General features: G+C 38.2%; 1 protein-coding gene across 8 annotated transcripts in view; it reads left to right on the top strand.

Moving 5' to 3' along the window:
* Positions 1–25,383, top strand: part of CASK (calcium/calmodulin dependent serine protein kinase) — a 189,058-nt gene that overhangs the window by 62,296 nt on the left and 101,379 nt on the right. For all 8 annotated transcript variants that reach the window (XM_066314066.1, XM_066314063.1, XM_066314070.1 and 5 more), the window contains exons 3-4: positions 18,199–18,304; positions 24,814–24,891. In XM_066314066.1, coding sequence (XP_066170163.1) covers positions 18,199–18,304; positions 24,814–24,891 — 184 coding nt within the window. The remainder of the gene's footprint in view (positions 1–18,198; positions 18,305–24,813; positions 24,892–25,383) is intronic.

Below are 25,383 nucleotides of genomic sequence, written 5' to 3'. Positions count from 1 at the left end.
AATCTTTTTGAGAAAAGACAAATATTAAGAGGAACAATTAGGTCTGCTTGATGTGAAGACAGATGGAAATACTTGTGTTTGGAAGCTATCTTGTAAAAATATATCTTGGCTAACATACACAGTAGAATACTGAAGATTTTTAGCTGCTCAGTTGAAAGAAGCATGAAAATTTAAATAAATGTAAGATCTGAAAGTCCTGAGGAGATCAATGAACTTCAAGACTTTCTGCATTTTGTCTGCTGTTGCAGTTCTACCATCTCTACCATCAGTTTTCTACCAGTATATTACTTGTTTTAGTGGAGTTAAAGAAGTTAGGTACAAGCAATAAATTATTGTGTGTACAGTTACATTTTAGGTAAAAAATCCACTTAATAAAACCTTGAGTGAGCATATTTTATATTAATTACATTTTATCTTTAATACTGCACTGAGGTTTTTTTTCTAGTTCTGTGTTTTAAAACTATTACATGCATAAGCAGTAACTTTAGGAGTGAGACCTGTGCTAACCAGCTCTCTGTGTTACTGAGCACTTTCTGGCATTTTCCAGCTACAGGCCATTTATTTTAATGATGACATTTGTCAGGGACAGTCTAGTCACACTGAATATATTGTATGTATTCGATTTCCTAATATGAATCCAACCAACAAATATACACACAGTGACAGTGAGTAAATTGGCAATGTAAGTAAAATCACTGTGATCTATGGCTGGTTTACTTAAAATCTGACACAGATTTTTGTGAGAGGTTTTTTAAGATCACTTCATATGATGAAGATTTATGGTGTGTTTCTTGGTTGGGCAAAGGGGTTTGTTCTGTGTATTTCTTTTGCCTAAAATATTCAGTGGTCAAAGTTTTTTTCTGTTTTTTTGAAGCTACTGTAGAAGGAAAAGCTCAATTGTAAAAGAGATTGGTGCTAAAAAATAATTTTTTGTTGTTTCAGAGTGTCTTGGCATTTGCTAAGGCAGTTAAATGAGAACTTCATTTTAATACTTTAAATAACTAAAAATTACTTTATGGATCTATTCCAAGTTCCACTGAAAGCTCCTAGCAGAGTGAGGAGTATAAACGCAAACTTCTTGATTTCCTTTAGAAGACTAAATAAATTTAGATTTTAAAAATACAGTGTTATCTACTCTGACAGAACCAGTTACTATAGATTTCTTAAGATCTGTCACTTTTAATGTTGCCTGTGATATAGTGACAATTTACAGTTGCAGGTCTTACTGAAAATACTGCCTTAGTTTATAGCATTTTGAGTAGTGAAAATGACTTATGAAATACTACTTTGCCAGAGCAAAGTAGATTTTTTTTTTCCTCTGCCAAATCAAAGTAAGATTTGAATCCAAGTTGCTGCCACAAAACTATTTATTGCAACATGTGTATGTTACACATGTGTTTTCAGGTCTGTGCAGGTTATCATTGCTGTGTCCTCTTGTGCTCTCATCGTTCTCTTTGAGAAGCTGCACCAAACTGGAGCCTGTGTTTCCAGCACAGGGCTGGACAAGTGGGGCTGACAGGTTTGCAAAGAAGCTTTTCATCTCTCATGTTGTAGTTCTGCAAGAACCAATCTTGTGCTGCAGGCTGATAGGGCACCCATCTCCACCTCTTGATAGATTATCTGATTGAGGGGAAAACCAGGAAGGGAACCAGGATTCCCTGGAAATGTGGGATGGTAACGTCTTAGATGCCACTTACCATCTGTGCAGTGTGTGGGTGAGTATCACTGCTTTGCAGCTCCTGGCTGCTGAAGGGGCAGGGAAAGCCTTATTTCTTCATTCCAGCTTTCTTACTCTGCACTCCTATGGCTTCGTTTCCATTTGCTTTGGTGCTTTTTTTACCTTTGGGCTGATTTATTTTAATTCAAGTTGGGGGAAAAAGTGAATAGAAGACTTGCACCCCAAGTCTCCAGTCTTTACTGTCGTGTTGATTGACTTGCTTCCTTTTTTAAATGCACCTTATTTAGAAACCTGTTAGGGTTGAAGAGGATTTATCCTGTTAAGGGGGAAAGCACAAGCAAACATAGTTTGAGTTTATTCAGTTGAGAATTTTGATATTCCCTTTAAAGGAAGATAATTTTGTGTGATGTATGTTATTCTGGAATCTGAGATAAACTGTTGTAAGATGGTTGGAAAACGAGATTTTCACTTCTTCTAAGGGAAACCAGTGACTCTGTTTAAGGCAGAAATGCAGTCTGGGGTTGGAGTAGGAACTACAGGAGCATGCATTGGGAATAGCCATGGTTGATACATCAGTTCTTTTCTAAATAGCTCATAGGTGTTGTTCCGGGGTTCTTTTTGCCTTAAACTACAAAGACCCTAGCTGGAGAAAGTGCTTGTACAAGGTAACACAATGGAGTGAGAGGAGAAAGCCTCAAATCTTATCAAAGCTGCAATAGCAGCTTATCTGTGTTCTGTGTACTTGGTAGGACTGGTCAGCAAATAAATACCAATTAAAGATTTGAAAATATGCACTTCATTCTAGAAATGGTCTGGGCTACCAGGCTTTTTGCCACCAATTTCCTTGTTCTTCTAGTCATGTCCTGTTTGGTTGGTGTGATTCTCTTACTCTGGATTACTGAAGGTACTTACTCAGCTCCTTTTGTGTCATCATCCTCTCTTTCCTCTGTCACATACCCAAATGAAGAGTTTACTAATTTGGGGAGAATTCCAGTCAATTTAATTGCCGGTTAACAGACTTTTAATTACTCATCCTGGTATTGAAACAAAGGCATTCAAGCTTAGGCAAAACATCCCTTTGCCTCCCCCTCCCTGGTCTCCATCCCAGTGGCCACACGTTGGCTTTTTCACCTGGTCATTTGCTGATGCAGGGCACTGTCTTGTTCATTGCTTATCCCTCTGTGTTTTGTAACACAAGAGAATCTTCTGCCTTGGTTCTGTTGTATTTAGTAACTACTGAGGAATTATGGGCTGTACAATAACAGTCAAAGCTATTCACAGCTTCAGGACATGTTAATCTGTGTTGCAAATGCTGATCTGAGGACTGAGGGCACTTACATGTGCCAGGATCTTTGGAGGAAAATAATATTCTATTATCTGTTCTGGAGGGTTTTTTCCTTTTTATAAATACAATTTACATTTTGAAGGGTTTTTTTCTGTCTTCCATGTAGCAATAACTACTGCAAGAAAAATTGGTTTCTTCAATGTTGTAAACCTAGAGAGAGAGATAAGATATTTTTATAAAATTGTGCCACTTCTAGGTTAGTATTTAGAAATGTTATGTTGTAGAACAGAGTTTTAGAGCTTGTCATGCTGTGGTGACAGTTTGTTTGCTGATAGGAAGGCAGGTTCATGTCCTGAATCAAATCTCTATCTTCATGTGGTATTGCAGTAACGATTCCCCCTTGCTTTCAGCACTACACTCTCATCTTTGCCTCTTGCAAACTGATTGCTGGATTTGCACAGAAGTGGCTGCTCTGGAGGATGTTGTGTCAGGTGAAGAGGAGTCTGCAGTCCTTTGTTTTGCTGAATTTGTGATTACTCTTCTGAAAAACAAGCCTTGGACCTTCTGCTTTGTTGCCTCAGTTCGAATCTGTGTTAGTGCTTGTCCTGGTTTGTCTGCTGGCCCAAACCAGAAATCAATTACAATTGGTCTGGTTCTGAGGTTACTTTTAACGAGGAACTGATAAATGTGGGTGCACTGGCTTTGCTGAGATAAGGCACATTTCAGGATTTATTTCATATGTCTTTGAAGATTCTGCCCTCCTGTATCAATTGATACAAAACTTCTAAGTTTTGCACCACCCCACCCTTGCTCCACTTAGGTTTTGTAGGTACTGGATGCATCGTTGGGCACTTGTACATAGTTTTGTTTTGCCCTTGTAATTAACAAGGAAAAGTAAGAATTCCTTACATAGCTAAGTGAACCAGATTCTGGCTTTGTATCCCTACAGATTGAACTTTCCACTGCAGTTGTCTGAGGCTGTGGGAGCTTCAGGAATCTTGTTCCTTTCATGGTTGGATGGAGCCTGTCTGGCAGCAGACAGTCTTGCTGTGTTGGTAGTAAGTTAATTGATGTCACTTTGACATTTGCATGTAGGAAAAGTTGAACTGACTGAAGAAGGGCCTGATTCCTAGTGGGATTTAGAGATTTTAAGGACTACAGTGATGTAAACACTAATTTTCTTTGCAGTGTGGAACTTGTTGTTACTTGCGTGTGTAAATGAACATCTTGGTAGCTGTTGGTTCTCTGAAGCGCTCTGGGAGGGACAAAGGAGCAGTTCCTAGATTACCCAGGTGTAAATTGTCATTTTCATCTGGTCTGGAGGCTTTTGCACAAAGGCTGACCCAGAAAAGTTTTCTGAGATCTGGTAACTGGCTTTGGTGGCATTCTCTCCACCTGATCTGTTTCCAAAAAGGACAGTGTGTTTCAGGGATCAGGACTCAGGAAAGCTTGTTTAAACAAGCCAGCTCTGTTCTAGACCTTGCCTGAGCCTCCTGTCTGGGCAGGGCTCTGGTGGATCCTGTTGCAACTCCATGGCTCCTTAGATCTTGAAAGATGATAGAAAGTTTTTACCCTTTAATCTGATGTTATCCTGATGCATTATTTCAATGTCCAAGTCCATTCTCCAGCAGATTTTACCCCTTCAAAGAGTGATCCAATTTCTACTCAAAGATCAGTTATTGCTGAAGGTTTTGTAACTTGTAATATCAGGTGAATATGGTGAACATGTTATAGTAGTGAGGAGTGTCTGTATACTAGAAAAAGAAGAAAATTATGTAAGTTTGAAATCTAAAAAAAAATTTGAGCTTTTGTAAATTTTCTTACAAGGTTGGAATTTTTTTGTACTTGCTGATTATAGTATGTGTAAATAATAGATTTGTATCTCAAAATCCTTTTCCAAACTGGAGGTGATGAATAAGATTTCATGAGTACCAGCAGGCTACTGCTTTTGTGTCATTTTTATTATGTGAACCTTATCAGTATTTTAAACATAAACTTGCAGTTATAAAACAACAAAATAAAGAAAATACTCTGCAGAAGAAATGGTTGCTACATTTGTGCAGTATTTATGTATATACTTCCCTACAATTTTCATTAACATCCATTGTAGCTGTCCTCAAAGTTTTATCTGGTACATGTGTTTTTGCAAAAACTCTTAAAAATGGATTATGACAGATGTGTTGTTTGCTTTGATTCCAGTATTCATTGCTGACAGCACACAGCACTTTTGTGTCTATGATTGTTCTTAAGCTGGCACAAGTATCACTTGAATGCTATTGCTTGTGGTAACAAAAGGCTTAAATGGATTCCAGTTTCATGATTTTCTGTGGCATTTGGAAAACAAAAGAGGAAAGCCAGTTTAATTTAATAAATTTTCAAGAATGCAGAAAAGTTCAAAGTTTTAGGCTCAGGTTCAGTGCTAAAGGTTCAAAGCTGTGAAAAATGTGTTGAGCTTCAATTATTCTTTTTTCAGCTTAAGGATGTTATGATGCAGTTTAGTCTGTTTTTAAATCCTACTTACCTAGGAATTATGAATAACCTATCCAAACTGACTGTAATATGTAGTGTGTATATATATATATATATATATAAAATTGTATTAATGTCTCTGTGCTCTGAGGCCATTTTGTTTCCTTAATTAGTTGTTCATGACTGAAGATTTATGCAGTAGGATGATTTAAGCAGCCAAGTCTTGATTCTCCATGGTGAATGGAGACTGAGGTGTACTGTAGCTAATTAAAAAAAAAAAAAAAAAAAAAAGGTGCCATAATACAGGTATATTTAGAAAGCATTTGGATGTGCAAAACATGTACAACGTGCATTTATTTTCTGTCAAGGTTTGTGAGCTCTATCCTAGCACCAGTCCAGAGCTGACCCTTTGGAGAGTTGCCAGCCCCATTTTCCTGGCACTGCATTCCAGGGGCTGTTCATTGGCATTTCCACAGCTTGTGTTTAACTAAGCTAATAAATCCTCGAGAATCAGGGTCCCTGTGACTTTGAGGTGACCTTAAGTGGTGCTAACTCGAGTCCATCATGGTTTATTAATCCAGTATTGACTGGCAAAGACTCTTCTGTATCATCGTGCCCTGAAGCAGCAGAACTGCTACGCATATGCTGCATTTAATCTCATAAATTCTGCTAGGACCTGAGCTGACTTTTAATTCTGTTGCAGATGCATATACAACCTGCATAAACAGCTCATGGGTTTGCAAATTTGAGTTTTTATGTCAAAGTCGCAGGTGCATAATTCATCTCCTTTCTGGAGTGGAGTGTTGCACCCCTCCCTGCCTTGGTTTCTCATCTCCATGCTGCAGCATTCTGGAAAAGTAAGAACAGGTTGTGCAGCCTGAAACACACTGGACAGGTTGCTTCACCAAAAGAAGTTTGTGAGGGGAGAGAGATTGGGCTCAGAAATGCTTCTTCCTTCAAGAAAGGGTGGGGAGATCACCTTGTGCAACTCTGTGCTTCAGATTATTTTCAGAATCTGGACAAGGCTGCTTTCAGCCTGAGTCATGTGTTGTCATGTTAAGAGATAGTTTTAATTTTTGTTGTGCAGACAAGAAAGGTGTTCTAAGAAATCTGAGGAAAGGATCAGGGCCCTCTTTAACTCAGATGACTGATGTGTCATGTTTTACATTTCCATGTATCCTATCCTGCACTGATAGTCTTGATCCTTAACAGGCATTTAACTTGTGAGGAAAGGAAATGTGGGTTTCTTTTCACAGAAGAACTCTGCTAACAGTTTCTTACAGTGCTCTTGTGAGGCTTTTTTTGCAGAGAAGATGCAGATTATTAAAAGTTACTTTACTTCTGTGGACTTCTTAAATATAGTTGTGGATATTTGTTTCGATAATTTTAAATGTATGCAAGCTTATTCTTGCTCTTGCGCTTTAGAGCAAGAAAAATGGCAGAATTTATAAAGGTTTGTTCTTAGTCTAGTGGATCATCATTTCAGATTTGGACACCTGTGAAAGAAATTTGTACAAATTTGAGTCAAACCTTTTAGCACCTGAGAAAGGCGCATTCAATGTGAAAGAGCTAACGTACTATATGCAAGTGCTTAAACAATCTTTGCTGTGTCTAGCAGGAGGAGCAATCCATTGTTCCCAGCTGGCTGCTACAAGACTTTATACATCCGTGTCAGTCCCTCCAAATACCCTGTGACAATGAAGGAAATGGTTGTGTATTATAATGTGATTCTTGCTGTTGGCATCACATGAAAGTTCAGAGGCAGTGGGAAACTCTCTCAAAAGTAAGATAAAAAGCTGTGCAGGTTACTGTTAGCAAGTCTAGTCTCCTATTTTGATACAATTTCCAAGTTCACAGATTTTTTAGCTGATTGAACTGTTTCTAACTCAAACTTTCCCTAAGTATGAATTTAAGGGGGTTTTTTTGCTTGTCACCCGATAATAAGGAAGGGAAATGAAATATTAATTTGCTTAATGCTTGGGTGAGATTAAAGAAGAAAACTCTTCCTGTCTGTATTGGTGAAGAGAAATTGTCCTTTAAATAACATGAGAAGTGTGTGAACATTATGAAAGAAAATATTTCTCTGATGACCTGTAATTGTGCCAGGACTCAATTAATAGGCAAAATTGTCACTGGATTGGTTCTTTATGGGGATATGTTACCTCTGTCAGCTTAATCTGTTTCACAGAGGAAAGCATAAGTGACAGTTTGTGGTATTTTTGGTATTTGTGGTATTTTCAGCCTATTGTAAAATCAGAGACAAGTCAGGCAAGTTAAAACCTTATTATTCCTTGTGCTGTGACCTCAGTGTTGCTAGAAGCAGATTTGAGCTCAGTTGCAATGCTTACACCATTAACATCTGATTTCTGTGGAATGAAAGGAGGGGGGGAGTGTTTTAAGAGCCTTGGTTTTAGAGGCTTGGAGGAATATTGCAACTGCACAAGCAGAAAAGGGACAACGTGCTTCTGAAAAGCATCGCAGACTTGGCATGGAGAAGTATTTTATGGGTATTTGATAAGTAGCAGCAAGTCTAGGTAAAACTTTGTTGGCTTGTTGGTATGGAATCTTGAAAGTGCTGCTTAAAAGTTCATTCTGTAGTGAATTTTTTTAATGACTGAACTAAGACACACACGCCAGTTTTACAAAACTTGCTTTATAACGTGTCAGTTAACAAAAAAAAAATATTCTATGACTTTTGGTAATGACTGTGAAGAGAAGCATGTGCAGAAGTGGAACAAACCAAAATGAAATTTTCTTACGTCCTGGATTATTACTGCTTGAGAAGAATGTTCTGGTTCCTGACATTGTTCTGTCACTGCACCAGAAAACAAGTTTTGCAGAGGTAGTTGTTCTCCAGTGTTCAGACATCAATCCACTACACGATTTCCAAGTAGAACAGAATTGGCATCATTCGTACATTTGCTGGGTATTTGTCTATTACCCAGGGTGCACTGTAGGTGCTGTTTGTGCTGAGTTTCATGTGCTGTGCAGGGACTTGGAGAATTCAGCTGTCCCTTACAGCAGCATTTACTGCAGCTTGTACTATTCTACCTGAGAAAAACTAAATTGACCTGAGCTGTTTGCCAACTAAAACACAGTCAGTCACTGAGCTCTGTGGAGTTGGAGTCATTTCTAGGTGCTGGGGTTGCTTGGTGTTGTCTAGACTTGGGCAAAGTAGATGATTTTCTTTCTAGCATTAGTGTGCAATTAACTGGTTTTGTATTGGCTGTGTGGAGCCCAGCAGTTCAAGACCAAAGAAACTTTGATCAAAGCAAACAAGTCCATTTTGTCTGTATGAGAAGCATCTTAGGCAGTCAGTTCCCTATTTAAGTGCCTTTGGGCTGTTCCTCAGTGTTAGTTTTCAGCAGCAGAAGCAGTGTAGAAATGGATTATTTAACCCTTCCTCGAGTAGGAGTTACAGACAGCTTGTCTAGACTAGCTGAATATGTTAGGAAGAGATTTCCTTTGTGTCTTTAAAATACCAGAGTTTTTCCTGTAAAACTAAGATTCTTTTTTGATATCAAAAAGTAAATTTGCCTGTCATTACATTTAGGTAAAGGCTAAGTCAGAGAAGAAAGGACACTTCAGACAAAGACAGCCCCAAAACCTTCTAATGTAAGAATGATCAGCAAGCGAAATCACTTAATTTTTCAGGATCAGCTAACATCCTCTTCTTGATAATGTTCCATTGCCTCCAAGGGCACTTACTTGATTTTATGTCATTATATTTTAGTACATGAGTACTAAAAACTCACTTAAAGGACTTCAATGTCTATAACCTTTAGTTAACCTCATCAGCCTAAGTGAATTCTGGCCAAAAGATGTCGATGTTTGGTGTAAAAATGTTGTGCCAATCTAAGCATAACATTGGTAATAATGCTTTTAGCACATTCTGAGATAATACATTTCCTGCGTTGCCATGGCCAAAGGCTGGAGAGAAACCCTGAGCACACACATACATAGACACACACCTGCAGCAAAAAGAACCCTCCAGAAACGAGCAAAGGTACAAAAAAATGAAACAAAGAGCTTCACTCTGGGTGATGAACCTTTTAAAAAGGAGAAAATCCAGTGATTTGAACTGAACTACTTGCAGATTTTAGCTTTCTAAAGCTTTTTGCTGGACCTTATAGCAATAAACAGAGACTGTGTTATAGTTTGTGGATTAAATGAAGAACTTCTGGTTTATGAGAGCTAATTAAATGTGTCCTAATTGTGTTAAGCAACTCTCAATGTGTGTCTCTCCATATAATAGGATACTGGTGTGTGGCCATCAGCCCCGGAGGGCTCTGGTTAGAAGTAGAGCAGAGACTGGTCTTGCACAGAACCTGGATAAAAAGGTGCTTAGCATTGGATATACTCTAATTATTTTAGAGTGGCATCTTTTCTTTGTTCTTACTGTGCTCGGTGTTAGTCAGGGGGTATAGAACTGTAGAAGTGGCCAAACCAAAGCCCTCTGCAGCTGAGCCGGTGCAGGCTCCGTTTGTGTTCAGCTGCTGACTCCACACACATCAAAGCCAGAGCTGCGTTGCCACCTAGTGAGAAATCTGCAGGGACATGTGTCCACGTGGAGCTGCACAAACAGGACTCTACAGAGGGAGAAAAGAAACATCACCTGACTTACAGGTTCACGTCTCACTTTTAATCTGAGGCGCAGTTAGAACATATAACTAAGGCAAGTTAGCATTTTGTGATAATTTTGTGAAATCTGGTTTTCTGGCTTCTTTACCCTTTAGGAGAAGGACAGCAATTGAGATTTGACATATTGTCAAATGTTTTCTGCTTGCTGTAATCTGGCCATTTGTTTCTATTGCCAGGCTATCAGTGCTCGGAGGTGTTTGTGCAGGTTCCCAGGGCTCACCAGAACCAGTCTGGTGGAACAGCAGCTCCATCAGGGAACTCCAAGGGGAGAAGGAAAAGGATTGTTTGCAATTGAGGTGGATCAATTCCTTGATCATGTTAATTGGTGCAGTTGCACTGGCATTGCACCAGCATGAAGGGAAAGATGGTAGAGGAGAGGAGAAGGAGCTGACAAGGGGGAACATTAAATTGCTGCATTTAATGTGGCTGCTACTTTAAAGTGTTAGTTTTCATTACAAGAAAGCATGGTCAGTGTAATTTAATGAAATCACAGCCTTCCAGATTATTTCAGTAAAGTCCACTGTGACCATACAGCTGAGAATTTTGCCAGTTCAGTGCTCCAGCCAGCGTGTAGAATTCTTTTATCAAATACACACCTTATGGCCAATTGTTTCTCTGTTTTATTTTTGTTTGTTTTCAGAAGAAATTTCATGGCATACTCTTGACAGATCTGCAGCTGCACTTCCTTCTTTTAAGGAACTCGTATCACAGAGTGTTTAAAATTGTGGTTTGCAGTGTAAAAACCTGTGGTCTATGGTACTTGGGAGGGTGTTGGGTTTCAGGTTGTTACACAGTGCTGGGAAACAGGTGGGGACGTGGGGTTTAATAAATGTGGTTGTAAGTAGTGAACCCACTTTCATAACTTGATTGATCACAACTTGAGAGTCAATGACTATTTTCAATTTCCTTTCATTAATTATTGAAAATAGTGAAACATTGGAAGTGTTTCAGATTTTACAGCACAGGTTGCAAAACGTCTTCAGCAACAATTCCATTTCTATTTGGAAGGCCAACCTTATGACAGAGAGAACTCTCCTTACTTCTTTTTAAATTAATTTATGAAGTTTGTAATCCTGCTTCTGATTATAATATTCTTTCTTAAATTTGTGAAGCGCTTCAAAAACTGCTACTTTGCTGCAGCAAAAAGACAGATTATGCATATAATTAATTAAAAACAATAATAATCCAGAAAGTATGGCTTTCATGTTCTTATGGTTCCTCTTTCCCTTTTCCCCTACCTCTGAACCTGCTTGAGTATTAACCAAGAGGACACAGAATGTAGGAAGTCTTAGATGAGAGATCTAATCTTTGTTCTTCCTTGAAAAATACTAAGGGTTTTTTTTCAGCGTGGTGGGTGCTTTGTAAAAAGTTGCTAAGAATAAACCATTTAATTAAATCAAGTGGGTTTAGATTATCTGCAGTAGGCAGCTGTTAAATACTCTTCTGGGCATTCTTAAACATTTTGTTAGTTCAAGTTGATTCATTTCCTAAAATACATCATCTTATTTATGAAGCATTGCTTATTTGCATGTCAGTAAAAATGAGAAAGAGAATAAAAGGAGAGAAAGTTGTTTTCATGGACACAATCATGCAAAAGAACTTACACTGTCTGTGAAATACTTGACTCTGGACAAGTCTGCTGGATGTATCAGAAGTTGAGAGAAAAGTGGAATTTTTTTACACCCAGTTTCATGTTCATCATAGCTGACAGTGTATAAATTGAGGAAGGAAAATTGCCTTTTAAGTCTCCCAAGACACACAGCTCCAGCTAAAATGCCATTAACGTGTTTGTATTTATGTCCAAACAGAGAAAGAATAGAGTAGCAAGTGAAAGTTACTCAGAATTTAGCGGACATCTACAAAGTCTAATTCCACAAAATGAAGATTTCCACAGTTTTTTTCATGGCATTTTTATCAAGAGCCACTTACAGCTACATGGATTTGTTTCTTTTTGGTGTATGTTCTGGACGTGTTTGCTAAGGTACAGATGGGTTGTGCAGTAAAGATTGGTGACAGTGGGGACACTTTCAGGGAAAGTGTCTTTCACTTGTGTTTTGCAGCATCCTAAGCAGCTTTAAAGGCTGCTTTTCCCAGCTTTGCTTTCTTTCTCCTTCCGTATTCCTTTTCTTTCTTTTAAGTCAAGTTCTGTAACTGAGGTTGCTCATGAGCCATTTCCAGGGCTGAAACTGTAAAACAGCGAGCCACTGGAGACAAAAATAAATCTTTATTTTTCTTAACCGAGTTAGCGCTGAAATGGTTTTGGTGTGTGGTGTGACAAGCTGCAGGCTGCTGGAACAGAGGGCAGGAATGTGTGTGGGATGAAGGGGGAAACAGCCAGCAGTTAAATCAGCTTGGCTACCCTGGAGCCTCAGCCACCCCAAAGTGTGTGGGAGGAGAGGCAGGAAAAGCTTTCAGTGCCTGTTGAGGCAACGAGTCATTAACTGGTGGGATGTATCTGTGTGATGAGGAGTCGCTCACATAGCCCAGGAAGATAGGAAGTGCTGCTTTAATTAAGGGAAATGGGAATACTCTCTCGTGGAAGAGAAAAAAAAATATTTAAAAAGAACAAATCTTTGGGGCAGAAGCATTGCTGTGGTTCTGTAGTTACAGGAGTTTTACTGCCAGTGTCAATACAGGATGTTCCCACCTCCAGCTGCTCATTCCTGTTGCAGTGTGTTGGCTGCACTGAGAGCTTTTATGACTTCCCTGATGTATTATTAGAGTAATCAAGCCTAGAAGTAATTTGCACAGAGCGCCAAGAATGGGCTAAGAGAGGAGATAGGGAAATTTTTTTTGTCAGTCTTTCCCTGGAAGTTCACCTGGTTCTGGAATTGTGACCTCAGGTACGGTGTGATTGGTTAAACTGGAATTTGGTGTTGTGCAGGATGCTCCATGGGGCTGTTACAGGATAATTTGAGGCAGAGGTGTGTAGTGTCTACAGCAGAAAGGGAATTAGATCTGGATTAAGTCTAAGTGATGAAATGTTTTTGATAATGGGAGGGTGCAGAGAGACAGCTTTTGTGGAAGATGCTCAAGGCTGTGGGTTCCCAGACAGCCTTGTGCATGGTGCTTCTGTGAGGATACATTTCAGGAGGGGTAGGAAACCCTGGAGCAAAGTGTAGGGAGTAAAAAGAGGGAACAGCAAGGTCAGGAAAGGAGGGATTCACCATGGCAGAGCAGATGGAGGACCCTGCAGTGTGCTGAGCATGGCCCCCACGCCTGCACCCCTCACAGCTGGGGGCTGCAGTGGAGCTAAGCCCAGGAAAGGAGGGAGGAAATCTCTTGGTTTCATGTTTATCTTGATTGCTTCTACCCTAATCAGTAAGTACTTGTTTTAATTGGCAAAAATAAGTTAATTTCGTCAAGGCAGTTTGGCTGAAAACAGTAGCTGATAAACAATCTCCTTGTCTTTATCTCAACCCGTGAGGTTTTTTTGTTCTTGTTACTTGTATTTTCTACCCTTGCCTGGCTGAGAAGGAGCCTGAGTGGGAGTTTAACATCTGGCAAAGGCTAATAGTCCACAGGACAAAACCCAGTGTGTGTGTGTGTGTGTAGGGTGAAACAGCTGGGATCTCAGTGTGGTTGGGATCTCAGTGTCTCCCTTGTCCATGCCTCAGGTGGTGCATCAGGCACATTCCCAAGGCACACAATCCAGTTTAGCTATTTCTTGAAAAATTTTCATTTGGGTGGTCAGGAGTTTCTCCACGATGTTCACCAAAGGATGGTTGGTGAGAATGACATAACCAAGTGAACAAAGCATCTTGATTTCCCTTTAAAACTTAGTACTGCCACATCTGTTAAAATTATACTTAGTCATGTCTTGCTGTACAAAATGTATAGAAATATAAAATATAGCATTTAAGCAAGAAGCTTACCAGTGCAGAGACTTCCTTTCAAAATACTGTCATACCCAAACTGTGGCTGGAAAACTAATCCTTTAGGGGACTGAACCTAGAAAATCAGAATGGTGTATGTGTAAAAATGACATGTACCTTCCTTCTTGCTAAGAAACTTGGAGCTGTCTGTCCCAAAAGATGGGGCTGCTACAGTCTGTGCATGTCACTTTTAAAATAATGAAATGGGAAATGGTGCTGTTATGTAGGCTGCTAGAGATAATCTAATTCTTCCATGAACATACTTTGAAAGTATGTTCAGTATATTTGAGATGTTTTAAAACCTTGGGTATCAGATCTTGAAAGGAAATTAGGTGTTTGCCAGAACTGTCAGAGATGTGTAGGATATTAGGTTGTTAATTCCCGTGGGAATTTTAAGTGATGCTCATGTTTTATGTTTTCCATCAAAGACTGATTTAGCTTTCTGTGCAGTTATGTAGAAGAGTTATCTTTTTTAGTGCTTCCAGCAATTTACTTTCAGTGTCACTATCCACACATGAGGCTGCTTTTTCTCTGTGTGGTGATTATGGTTGGAAATTCCCTTTTCCATCTTTGGACTTTTCTACTTCGCTACGGAAGTCTGAACTTTCCTGACATTTGAACAACTTCAGTGCCTCTCTAAATAACTTAGCTAGGTCTAAAATGGAAACTTCAACATGTCTCCAGTTACTAAAAAAAACCTCAAAGTTTTGTAAACAGGCTGAAATTCTGAAACATTTATTGGTAACAGTTGTGTAAAAGGATAGCTTGAAAGTGCTTTTTAAATGATGATGTAAAGTATGAGCCTGAACAAGATGAATGGAACACCAGGTCTTTTTCCCTATTCCTGGTTGTGTGGCAATACCTTTCATGCAGCTGGCAGAGAAATTTCTAAAGCTTGTGCTTTTAAAACTTGCAGTCCTATTTATTATCGCTCTTGTCAATTATGTTTAATTTTGAAAAAAATGCTGACAGGGAAGGCCTAAAGAATGAACCAGAAAGTAATTTCTTCAGCCATATCAAGAAGAGAAAAATGAATAGATGAAGGGTTCAGAAATAATTCAAATGAAGTTAAATAGTCTAGCCAGTAAAAGATGACAGTTTGGTTTAGATTCCAAGACCTTGTCTTGCCTGAGGGTGTGTTCTTTCAGCTAAATTTTGTTTACTAGTGAAGGAGACTGCTGGAAATACGGGACACATGACCATTATTAAATGACACATCACCTCTTGCTGCTAAAAGCCAGCTTACTCCATTGGCAGATTCTAGAGTTGTCCTGAATCTTTTGTAGGTGTCTGGAATATGAAAGGCTAATACGAATATGGGATGTGTGTCTGGGACTTTTATTACTACACATCATGGCTCAAATACTCAGCAGAGGTTTGGGAAACTTGACAGGAGGTAGCAAATAGTTCATGCAATGTTGTATTCAGAATGATGCCACAGATAATATTGTGGCTCACAAGATAATAATGGGATTTTTCTTAGGAAATCCTCAACCATCTGGTGCAACCAAACATCTGCTTGGGTTTGTGTTGCATTCAGAACTGGAACCGTGTCTGTGGGTACTTGTGATTCTACTTACCTCTTGAACCTGCTGAGGTAAAATTTAATTCAGTCTGGGAAAAGCATCTGATAAAGGATTGAGTAGATGCTGATGTCATTTTTGAAGTGAAAACAGTGAAACGTATGTGTCATCTCTGCCTTTTCTCCTCCTCCCCTTTCCTTTTTACTGGTCTTAAACATGACTTATTTTGACCTTTGGGTCACGGTCCAAATGTACTTCAGAATCCATCATCTCTTTCCTGCCCTGTGGCTTTGTTGAATCAGTGTGGTATGTACTTGTCTGTCTCTTTATACCTCGTTTTCTTTTTCTTAATAGGCCTACTGTAGAACAAGTCCCTGCTGTGTTTAAAATAGGACTTTGTTCTGCTCTTAGCCCCAAGATCCCTTAGTCATAAAAAGCCTTGTTCTGTAACTTCTGTTCATTTGTTTTCCTGTTTGGAGATTTTATTTTCCACTTTGTTTCTCCTTCCTCTTGTGCTGGTGCTCAGTCTGTGAGCAATTGTTGCACTCATTTAATGTTACACAAAGGAACGAGGGAAATGGCAGCATATACTTTCTTCCTTTCAGTTCTAATTTCTTCAAAATAAAGGGAAATAATACAAAATATTAATAAAAGGAGCAGCCAAAATAAACTATTTTGAACAAAGTTTTTGTCTGTAAATAAAGGAAACTTTCCAGTAATTTCCTATAGGATATTTTCACTTGGCTTTCCATCTGAACTAGGTATGGGATACCACCGTGAAGTGTGGAGGTGTTAAAGTTGTTGTAAAGCAAGAGACAAAGTAAAAGCAGCCTGTTTTCTGAAGATCATAGTCATTCACAGAATCACAGTTTTTCGTTCTCTTACACTGCTCCTCAGTGCTCATCTCTGATCCTGTTTAGGAAGGACTGGATGTGTTCTTGAGTGAACCTCTCTGCCTAGAAAAGGGGTGAGAACCATTTAGTGTCAAATCATTGCCTGTTATGATGGAAGGGAAAGTTACAGTGTGGCTTTGGTAGTTATTCTGCATTTTGGTGGTGTAAGAACTGATAATGTGAGTATTTTCCATAGTTAAAGACATACTGCTGTCTTCTTAGGTTGTAGGATGTCATCTACATAAATAGATGGACAAATAAAGGCCGAATTTTGCATAATTTCTTTATCAAAATTTCATCTGTATCACTGCATGATACTTCTGTTTGCTGTTCTGCTTGCACTTCCTAAGATGCCATTACATGATGGTTTCTAAGGGATTGCCCTGTCATTTCGCTTTTAGATTGTATTTGCAAGGTTGGGAGGGAGGGGACACGTAATGCAGGTGTAGTATGAAAGTTCTGGTAACAGAAATTTGCACTTCATGAATCTGAACATTTTTCTTGGATTGAAATTCAGTCATTTCCAGACTCTCAGCTTTTCATTTGAATTTATAGGTGGCTGAAAGATCCAGAGTCTAGCATAAATCTGAGTTAAATGCTTCACATAAAAGAATGTTCATCTTCCTGCTTGCATTTTTCAGTATAATTGATTCACATTAAGAATGTAAGAGGGCACATGTGAAAATAGTGCATTTTAAATTTCTTTCTCTTGTAGACAATGATATGGTGAATATTCTCAAACCAAGAAATCATATTTTTATTTCTCCATAAATGCATATGTGAGTCCTTCTTGGTCAATGACCAATTGTATGGAAAGAGAATAGAAAACTAATATGTCTGCTTCAGAATTCAGGCTGATATTTTCCTCACTTATCAAATTATCATCAAAGCTATTCATTCAAGATTCTGCTATTCTTTCTAGAATACAAGTAGATAAGTTAAAAAGAAAAAAGCTTAAGGATGATTAAGTAACAAAAATACCAAGTAGTTTCAATAAAGAAGAAAGAAAATCAATTCAGTGTGGTTTGGTTTTTTGCATTTCTTTATCTGCAGAAGGATTGATTTGTAATCAGAAAGAGAGTTGTTTAAAACAAAATCTCTCAAGCTTCGAGAGATTTCAGAGTTGTTTCTTCTGCTCTTCTTTTAGTTGTAACTTTTCCTGCTTTATTCACTCTTCTCTAGAGCAGAGATGCAAACTAATTTATGCTATTTCAAATTTATGCCAGTGTCATTTCATATAACGTGATTTTAAAAGAAATACTGTTAAAGAAGTAAACTGCAAAAGAATTTAAACATAAGTAAAATATTTCTTTACTTACAAGGATAGTCAGGTACTGGGGTAGGTTTTCTGGGCGGTTGTGGAGTTTTTACACCCAGACATGTTCAGAGCTCAGCTGGGCATGGGCCAGCACAATCTGCTCCAGTTCACCTTGCTTTGAGCAGAGGATTTAGAATAGAGACCTCCAGTTATTAATAGTTCTGTGGTGTGGTGAAAGAATGTCTTCTGCGTTTGGAGGTAACTCTGCAGTGTTGTGAAATATTCAGGGTGAAAATCTCACAGTAATCTGCAACTGTACATTAAGGGAATTTACATCTCTAGAGTTCTTCAGACTATGACCAAGGAGATCTTCTATTAATATGTGAATTCAAGAATCTGTTAAGTTTTGAGATATATGTATTTGAATTAAGCATACTTAAATATCATCTTGTCAGTGTTCTTTATAAAGATTAATGAATTTATTAGAAATTTCAAATGTGTACATCTTTCCAAACATTGTGTTCTAAACAGCTTGAATATGTAGCTAATCTGCAACCACCTTCTTGTCTTCCACAGATCTGAAGAGAGAAGCCAGTATTTGTCACATGCTGAAGCATCCTCACATTGTTGAACTGTTGGAGACATACAGCTCAGATGGAATGCTTTATATGGTCTTTGAGTTGTAAGTTTCTCTCCTTGACTCTACCTTTCTGTGTTGTTATTTGCTAAATAAAATCCCAAAAGTATGTCTGCTCTTGCCTGTAGGTTTTTGTAGCTCAAAGCTCTTGAAAGCTTTGAAAATACTTATTTCTGGCAAGTCTAGGTTGTCCCAAATAAAAAATAAAAGTTGTCCCTCTGTCTAAGTGCTGAGCACCAGGGCTTTCTAAAGACAGGCATCATTTTTTTGATGGCTGCAGGGTAAGAGGACAAGTTGAAAATCTGCTGGGAAACATCACCTTTGGGTAGCTGAGGGTGTTTTGTTCCAGTTGTTTATTATTTTCCACACTGTTGCTTCTTTAGCACTACTTTTCTATTACAGATAAGAAAGTAAAGTTATTGGTGTATTTAAGTGTTCTTGTAAATCAATGTACTTGTTCACAATATATGAAAAGAGGCTTTTGTCTAAAAGATTTGTTTTGGAAGTTTGAATGTAAGAGGGAACAAAATAAGACTTTTCAGCAATGGACAGGTATTTTTATTTAACATCAAGAAACAAAGAAGAGAGGCAGCCCCAAAATTACCACATCATTTCTTTGAGAGAAAATTACTAGTTCTTCCTAAGTTAGGTTTTAGCTGAATGGGAAGGATACAACCAGACATGTGAAATGGTCTTTTGTGCATGTTCTGTATTTGATCTCCTTTCTCTCTGCCTACCAGCTCTTCTTTTTATGCTCCCTATATATATTCATTTGTAGTCAGTCTGGGCATATGTGTTTGTACCTCTTAAATATCTCTGATCTTCCTCCATTATATTTTCTGATGGATTGGAGCTCCTGATGTTGGAGTAACATCATACCAGTTTCTTAGGTAAAACTGGCTTGCCCACGGCAGCCAAGAATTTGATTTGGGATGTCCACATGAAAAATACCACGTTTTCACATGTTTTACCATTGAGGTAGTAGAAAAGCCAGAACAAAAACATTAGATAAAACAGAAAATGGTTGTTTGCAAGTCTTGTGCATTTTTTTAGATGAGTTTATAAACTTAAGTTTTGTGAAATAATTGTTCTGTGCTTTCCTCTCTGTACATTTTGATTCAATACTGGCTTTGCTTTTTATTTTGAAAATCCCAAAGCGTAGACCAAGGGGCTTTAATTACCCTATTATGAAATAATTATGTACACCTTAGGTAGTCATACTCAGATAATTAACAAGATTTTGAAATGGAAAAAAAAAGGGGTCGCTTCTATTTTTACCATGCTGATAGCTCAGAAATAGGAGACAAAAGCAGTAATTATTTTTTAATGACAACCCTGTTATAATTTATGTTTGTACACATAAAAAGCAAGTCTGAACAATTAGAATTACTACACAAATACTGCACCTGACTTCAGGCCACATGAAAGAAGGAAGTACAAAGCCAAATTATTTGAGGGATGATGGTTGTTTATCATATGTATGTCCTTGTCTACTTTGTACACAAAAATCATCAGTCTTTTATAGCAGAGACAGAAAATGAGGCAGTAGGAGCACCTGTGCTGGAAATGTGGGAGGGAATGGAAGAGCTGTGGCAGGATGTGTTGTTGTGATGGAGAGGATTTGGTAAAGTGATTCAGCAGCAGACTGTGTTTGTGTGGAGTGAGACTGCATTGTCTGGGTCTGAGCAGTTAGGGGTGCACTCTATAACTGTGGCCACAAAAACAAACTTGGAGTTAGCAGAAAAGCATCTCTGTACATGAAGGTAATTAATTTTCCCCCATACTGCTTTCTGTTCATTATGATGTTATTGTAACCAACTCAACTGATTCACAGCAGATTTCTGTCTGCAGTAATAAAATACAATTCATTAGGGTCTAGTTACTCTAAAGTGACCAAAAAAGGGAAGACAACAACAGATCTGCAGAGGAGACATAAACCCAGCTGTGAATGAGTGATTTGTGGGCTGGCAGGTGCTTTCCATGAAAACCAAGGCAGGTCCAACACATGAAATTCGTGGAATAACCAAACCTAAAGCTTTGTGCCATCACTTGCACATAAATGATGGATTGTTTCATAGGCTGTGAGCTGCAATGGGGCAGCTGCTAGGAGGACCCAGAATACCTTGCCAAACCTACTGATACAGGAAAAGTACAAGTGAAGTAAGCAAATGTAGCATATAACTGGTAACAACTGATTGAACCACTCAGGAAAATGTACAATTGGTGCCCAATTTTGAAAGCTTATGTGAAAAGAAACATTTTAAAAATCAAACTGCGGTTCATAGAGGCACTGATGAACAGTAGCAATGAGGTTTAACACCAAAAAATGAGCTCTGTTTTGAACCCCTTACTCATACACAAACTCAAGCACTCTCTAGAATGGCCTGTATCTCAGATTCCAGTTAGGCTGCGTGGTGCTGCTGTAATAAATTGCACTCAAGCAGGTGGTCATAATAGATGATGTACATGTATAGAGTAAGAAGCAGACCCTATTCCAGAAGGTCCTATTGCTAAGGTGAAAATATTACTTTAGAAGTATTTAGATGCTACAACATTACAAATGAGAGAGGATCTACCTGTGTAAAATGATTTCCCTCACACACATCCCAGCTGCCTCCCCACAGGGACTCTCCTCTGAAGGAGTGATCACCTTGGAGGCTCTGGAGACACCTTACATCTGAAAAAGGCCAGTTTTACTCTGTGTAATAGAGTTGCAATTTTCTTTCCCATTCTTGGTGGTATTTGCTGGCAGCTGTACAGAGTCATGGGGTCATTTAGGTTGGAAAAGGCCTCTTAAGATCATCAAGTCCAGCCATTAACCCAGCAGTGCCAAGTCCACCACTAAACGTGTCTCTAAACTCCACATCTACACATCTTTTAAATAACCCCAGGGATGGTGACTACACGATTAACCTGGGCATCCTGTTCTTATGCTTCACAACCCTCTCAGGGAAGAAATTTTTACTGCTATCCAATGTAAACTCCCCTAGCCCAAATTGATGCCATTTCACTTTTCTGATTGCTTTTGTTACCTGAGAGAACAAACTGACCCTGACCTGGCTACAACCTCTTTCAGGCATTTGTAGAGATTGATGAGGTCTCCCATAAGCCTCCTGGTTTTATTTAGAATACTGTTTTCTCTGTGGTATACAAGTGTCACTTAATATTCTATTGCTTATTACAATTTTTCCTAATGATCATTGATTTTTATTAGTGAGAATATTTTGAGAAGGCTCAGAGCTGTTCACAGTATTTCTAAAAGAAAGCAAATACTCATTTTTAAGGGTCTGAAAACTAGATTTTAGACATATGAGTACATTATTTGCAGTTTATCCTCAGTATATGTGGACTGGGAGGACTTCCGTGCTGAAGAGCTCAGATACAGGAGCAGTGAGTGCATTCCAAATACCTTGGTATCTGATCATATGCAGGCTATTGTCTCACCACTGCACATAGGTGGGTTTGTTTTTCTTGGTGCATTCTAAGAGAGATTTATATCTTGGGACATTAGAATAACTGATCTGTTAGGATTTAGCTGTTAGGATGTATATATAAATATAGTTGTATTCATATAGCTTTGCCATTTAATATAGCTAGCATGTAAAAATGCTTCAGGTTAAAAATCTTAAATTCATAAAAGCAGTACTTAACACGGTTCCAATTGACTTATTTGAGGTAAGTGAAGATGGCAAAAATATAAAAACTGTCTGGGTGAAGGGGAAAATGCCATCGTGCACAAGCCTTGAACATGCGTGGTACAAAACTCAGTAAACTCAGTTATGAGCAGTATGTCAGCTCTGAATTTTTGATCTAATTTTTATTAAGTAATAATTCAGTTCCCTAAATGAAGCAGTGTTTCTAAAGCTTTCTCATTCTTCATCAATAAATTAAATTGCAGGCCACATCCTGTTAAGTTTGCAAATTCAAAGCTATCATACTCCAATATGAGAACACAGATCTCTAATGCAGTGTGCTCTGTTCTTCAGTCAGTGCTGGTGTCAGAGCTGATTTCTGTAAGACATATATATATATATATATATATATATATTTATATACACAATTATTTGTATACACGTCTATTGTGTATATATAAATACTTATATTTAAAATACATCAGTCCTGGTCGGTTCATGTCCCTTCCATGAGCTCCCTCTGCTGGTGTCGGGGAATTCTCTCAGGTTACGACTGTGTTTTGATTTTTCCCAAAATTTTCTCATCATCCACTTATGTCTTCAGCATGAATATATTTGTATGTTTACTTCAGTGGATTTTAGCTTATCTTTTTTTTCTTTTTTTTGTGGCTTTCACATGCTTATGCTGGTAGTTGCAAACCCTTGAAACTTCCCAAACTTTAATTCCATCATTATTCCAAAACTTTATTGCTTTTATATCATACAAGGCTTTCGGTTTCTGCAAAGTCATCTTGTAAGTGGTCGAGCTATTGCTGAGTTTTTAATCTGCTGGTTCACTGAATTTCCTGAGATTTCTTGTAACTGAGGTTGACTCTTTTTCAGCCTCAGCTAGAGAAAAGTCTCATGATTTTCAGGTAAAATTCAATATCACACATTGAATATATTGTATTACATGGAGATATACAAGCCCTCTTTACAGATGAATCAAAATCTAGTCTTTAAAAAAAGATTTTGTCTTGAAAAAATAGTCAATTAAAGTCAGAGATTAAAGTATACCTGACTCATACTATTGCTTGGCAGGCCAACAGAGTTCATCTTAATAGAGTAAAACTTCCAAACATATTTGCTGAGAAGAAATTCAAACTGGCAGTAGCTGGTGCAAAATTTCAATGAAAAATACTGTTATATATAAGTGGGAGGTAAAAATACATATTAAAGACTGTCCTGGTTATAAACACTTTGTATAAAAGGTGTTAAAAAATTAATGTAAAAACATCAATTTAAAAACAGTACACTCGTCCCTCCATGTCTCAGAAACTGTTGATGCTGCTAAAAAGCTTGAGTGCCTCTGGGTCTTTACTTCACTGATTTGTTATAAAGTACAGAAAATAAGTCTTCTAAAGGGTTCTGCTGCTTCATGAGAATGACATTTTATTTTGTGTATCCTACATTTGAGAAAGGGTTGAGAGGTTGACATGAGGGATTTTTTTCCAATGAGACAGTGAATTCCAGGTTTATAGTGCTCTCAGTGAAGCTGCCCATGGCTGCTGTACAGAGTCTGTGATATGCTCTAAGTGATATTTAGCCCTGTGTGCAGACCTGGTGATGGGAGTTATGTGAGACAGAAAAACTGATGGGGGAAAAAACCTACAGAGGAATATATATTGATGCAGTGTAGAACAGATGTGGTTTGGCAATGTGGGGTCCTTTTCACTCTTCAGTGTGCTTTTCTTTTGGTCACCAGTCCCTCTTATAGTTGCCAGTGCTCTACCCAGATCATAGGGTGTTTTGCATGAGGGAAACCTTTGAGATTTATTTGGCAATTAAAGCTTCTGCACATGGCTTGTGACTCCCTAAGCAGAAGTTTGGCATTGCAGGTATGTAACAAAGCAGGAGTGGTGCTGATAATTCTGAACAGTTGACTGAAACAGCCCTGGGAATGTTGGCTGTGCAGATGCCCTGGAAATTCTGCCTTTTGGGTTTTTGGTTCTTTGTGGAGGGTAAAAAGAAAAGGTGTGAAGGCTGAAAATGTCATGTTACCTTCAATATGTTTGCAAGTGCCTTATTAAACATGAGTTACGTGATTTTTATTGTTTCTGTTAACTGTTTTTACTCTCTTCTTGCCTCATCAGGCTGTGAACATTTCTAGATGCCAATCTGCCTTAGGTCCCTTTCAGGAGAGGGAAAAGGAGGGCAGCACCATTTTAGAGAAATGGCAGCCTGATTTCAGACTAAGATCTATGAATATATCTGCATCTGAAGTGTAATGCTGCTCATTATGGGAAGTTAGATGATCAGAAAGATGAGGGAGAAGAGGAGAAAGGTATCAAGTTTCAGAGTTGGTGATACAGTATGTGGGCTGTCAGTGTTTTCAGGTGTCTATGAGCTGTAAAATCTCCTCTTGGCTGCTTAATTATCCAGAGGAGAATGCCAACTGGCAAGATTTTACTGTATTTCTAGAGTATTTTTCCAGGTCTTCATTTAAAATTCAAATTGAGTAACATTTTTTTATATACTACAATTGTTAGTATAGAGTTGCATTTGTAATGCTTGTAAGAACCCACTTTAGCTAATATCAGGAGCCAATTGCTAAATTGGAGTATCCTCTTTGCAGGGCATTGACTTTTCTTGCACACCTTGGTCAAATGAGCAGTTTAAGCAATAAAGTAAATGTTTGGTATTGGTAATGCTTCAAGAGAACTGTTACATGACTTGAGGGACTTAAATGGCTTGCCACAGGTTAACCATTTTTCTGTTAGATTACTCATTAAATGCTGTTTTAAGTGAGTAATGCACTGTGCTTGTATCTAGAGTACTTTATGTAAAAATTTATATAAGGGAAGTAAATAGATTTTTTAAGCATTTTTATGTAATTGATTGTAGCTACCAGTTTTAAGCATTTTTGCCTCTTTTTACCTGCAGTATGGATGGAGCAGACCTGTGTTTTGAAATTGTGAAGAGAGCAGATGCTGGATTTGTCTACAGCGAAGCTGTAGCCAGGTATTTATTATAATTTTAATTAATCCCTCAGGATAAATAGAAAAGAATGGAATATACTGTTGTGCAATCTGTTAGCTAAAAGTTGAAAGTTGGAGTACTATAAATAATGCTGTTTCCACACTCTAGATGTTTATTGCAATAATTAGCATAATCAAAGTAGAATTTTGGAGCATTTTTCCATTTACTAGTTACAGATTTGGACAGGATTACAGAGTAAAATTGTATTTCACATCCAATACCTAATTGGCTCTGCTTGCCTTTATGGATCTCTCATATGATGGCATTGAGTGAGTTGCCTGGCAGGATGAGAGTTTTACTGGTCTTGCTAGATGGAGTTGGTTTGTTTTTTCTTTCTTATGTTTCACTGTATTTATGGTCACTTCACCTTTTCACTTATGAGATAAACTAAGGTGAAAGAGTCTATAAAATTGCTGAAGGGTAATGAAACCCACTGTCCTAGTGGCTTTATAGTTGAGCTCAGAGCCCACAGGA

This window comes from Sylvia atricapilla, chromosome 2, assembly GCF_009819655.1.
Source record: "Sylvia atricapilla isolate bSylAtr1 chromosome 2, bSylAtr1.pri, whole genome shotgun sequence".
NCBI lineage: Eukaryota > Metazoa > Chordata > Aves > Passeriformes > Sylviidae > Sylvia > Sylvia atricapilla.
This window is presented reverse-complemented; position numbering and strand designations above follow the sequence as displayed.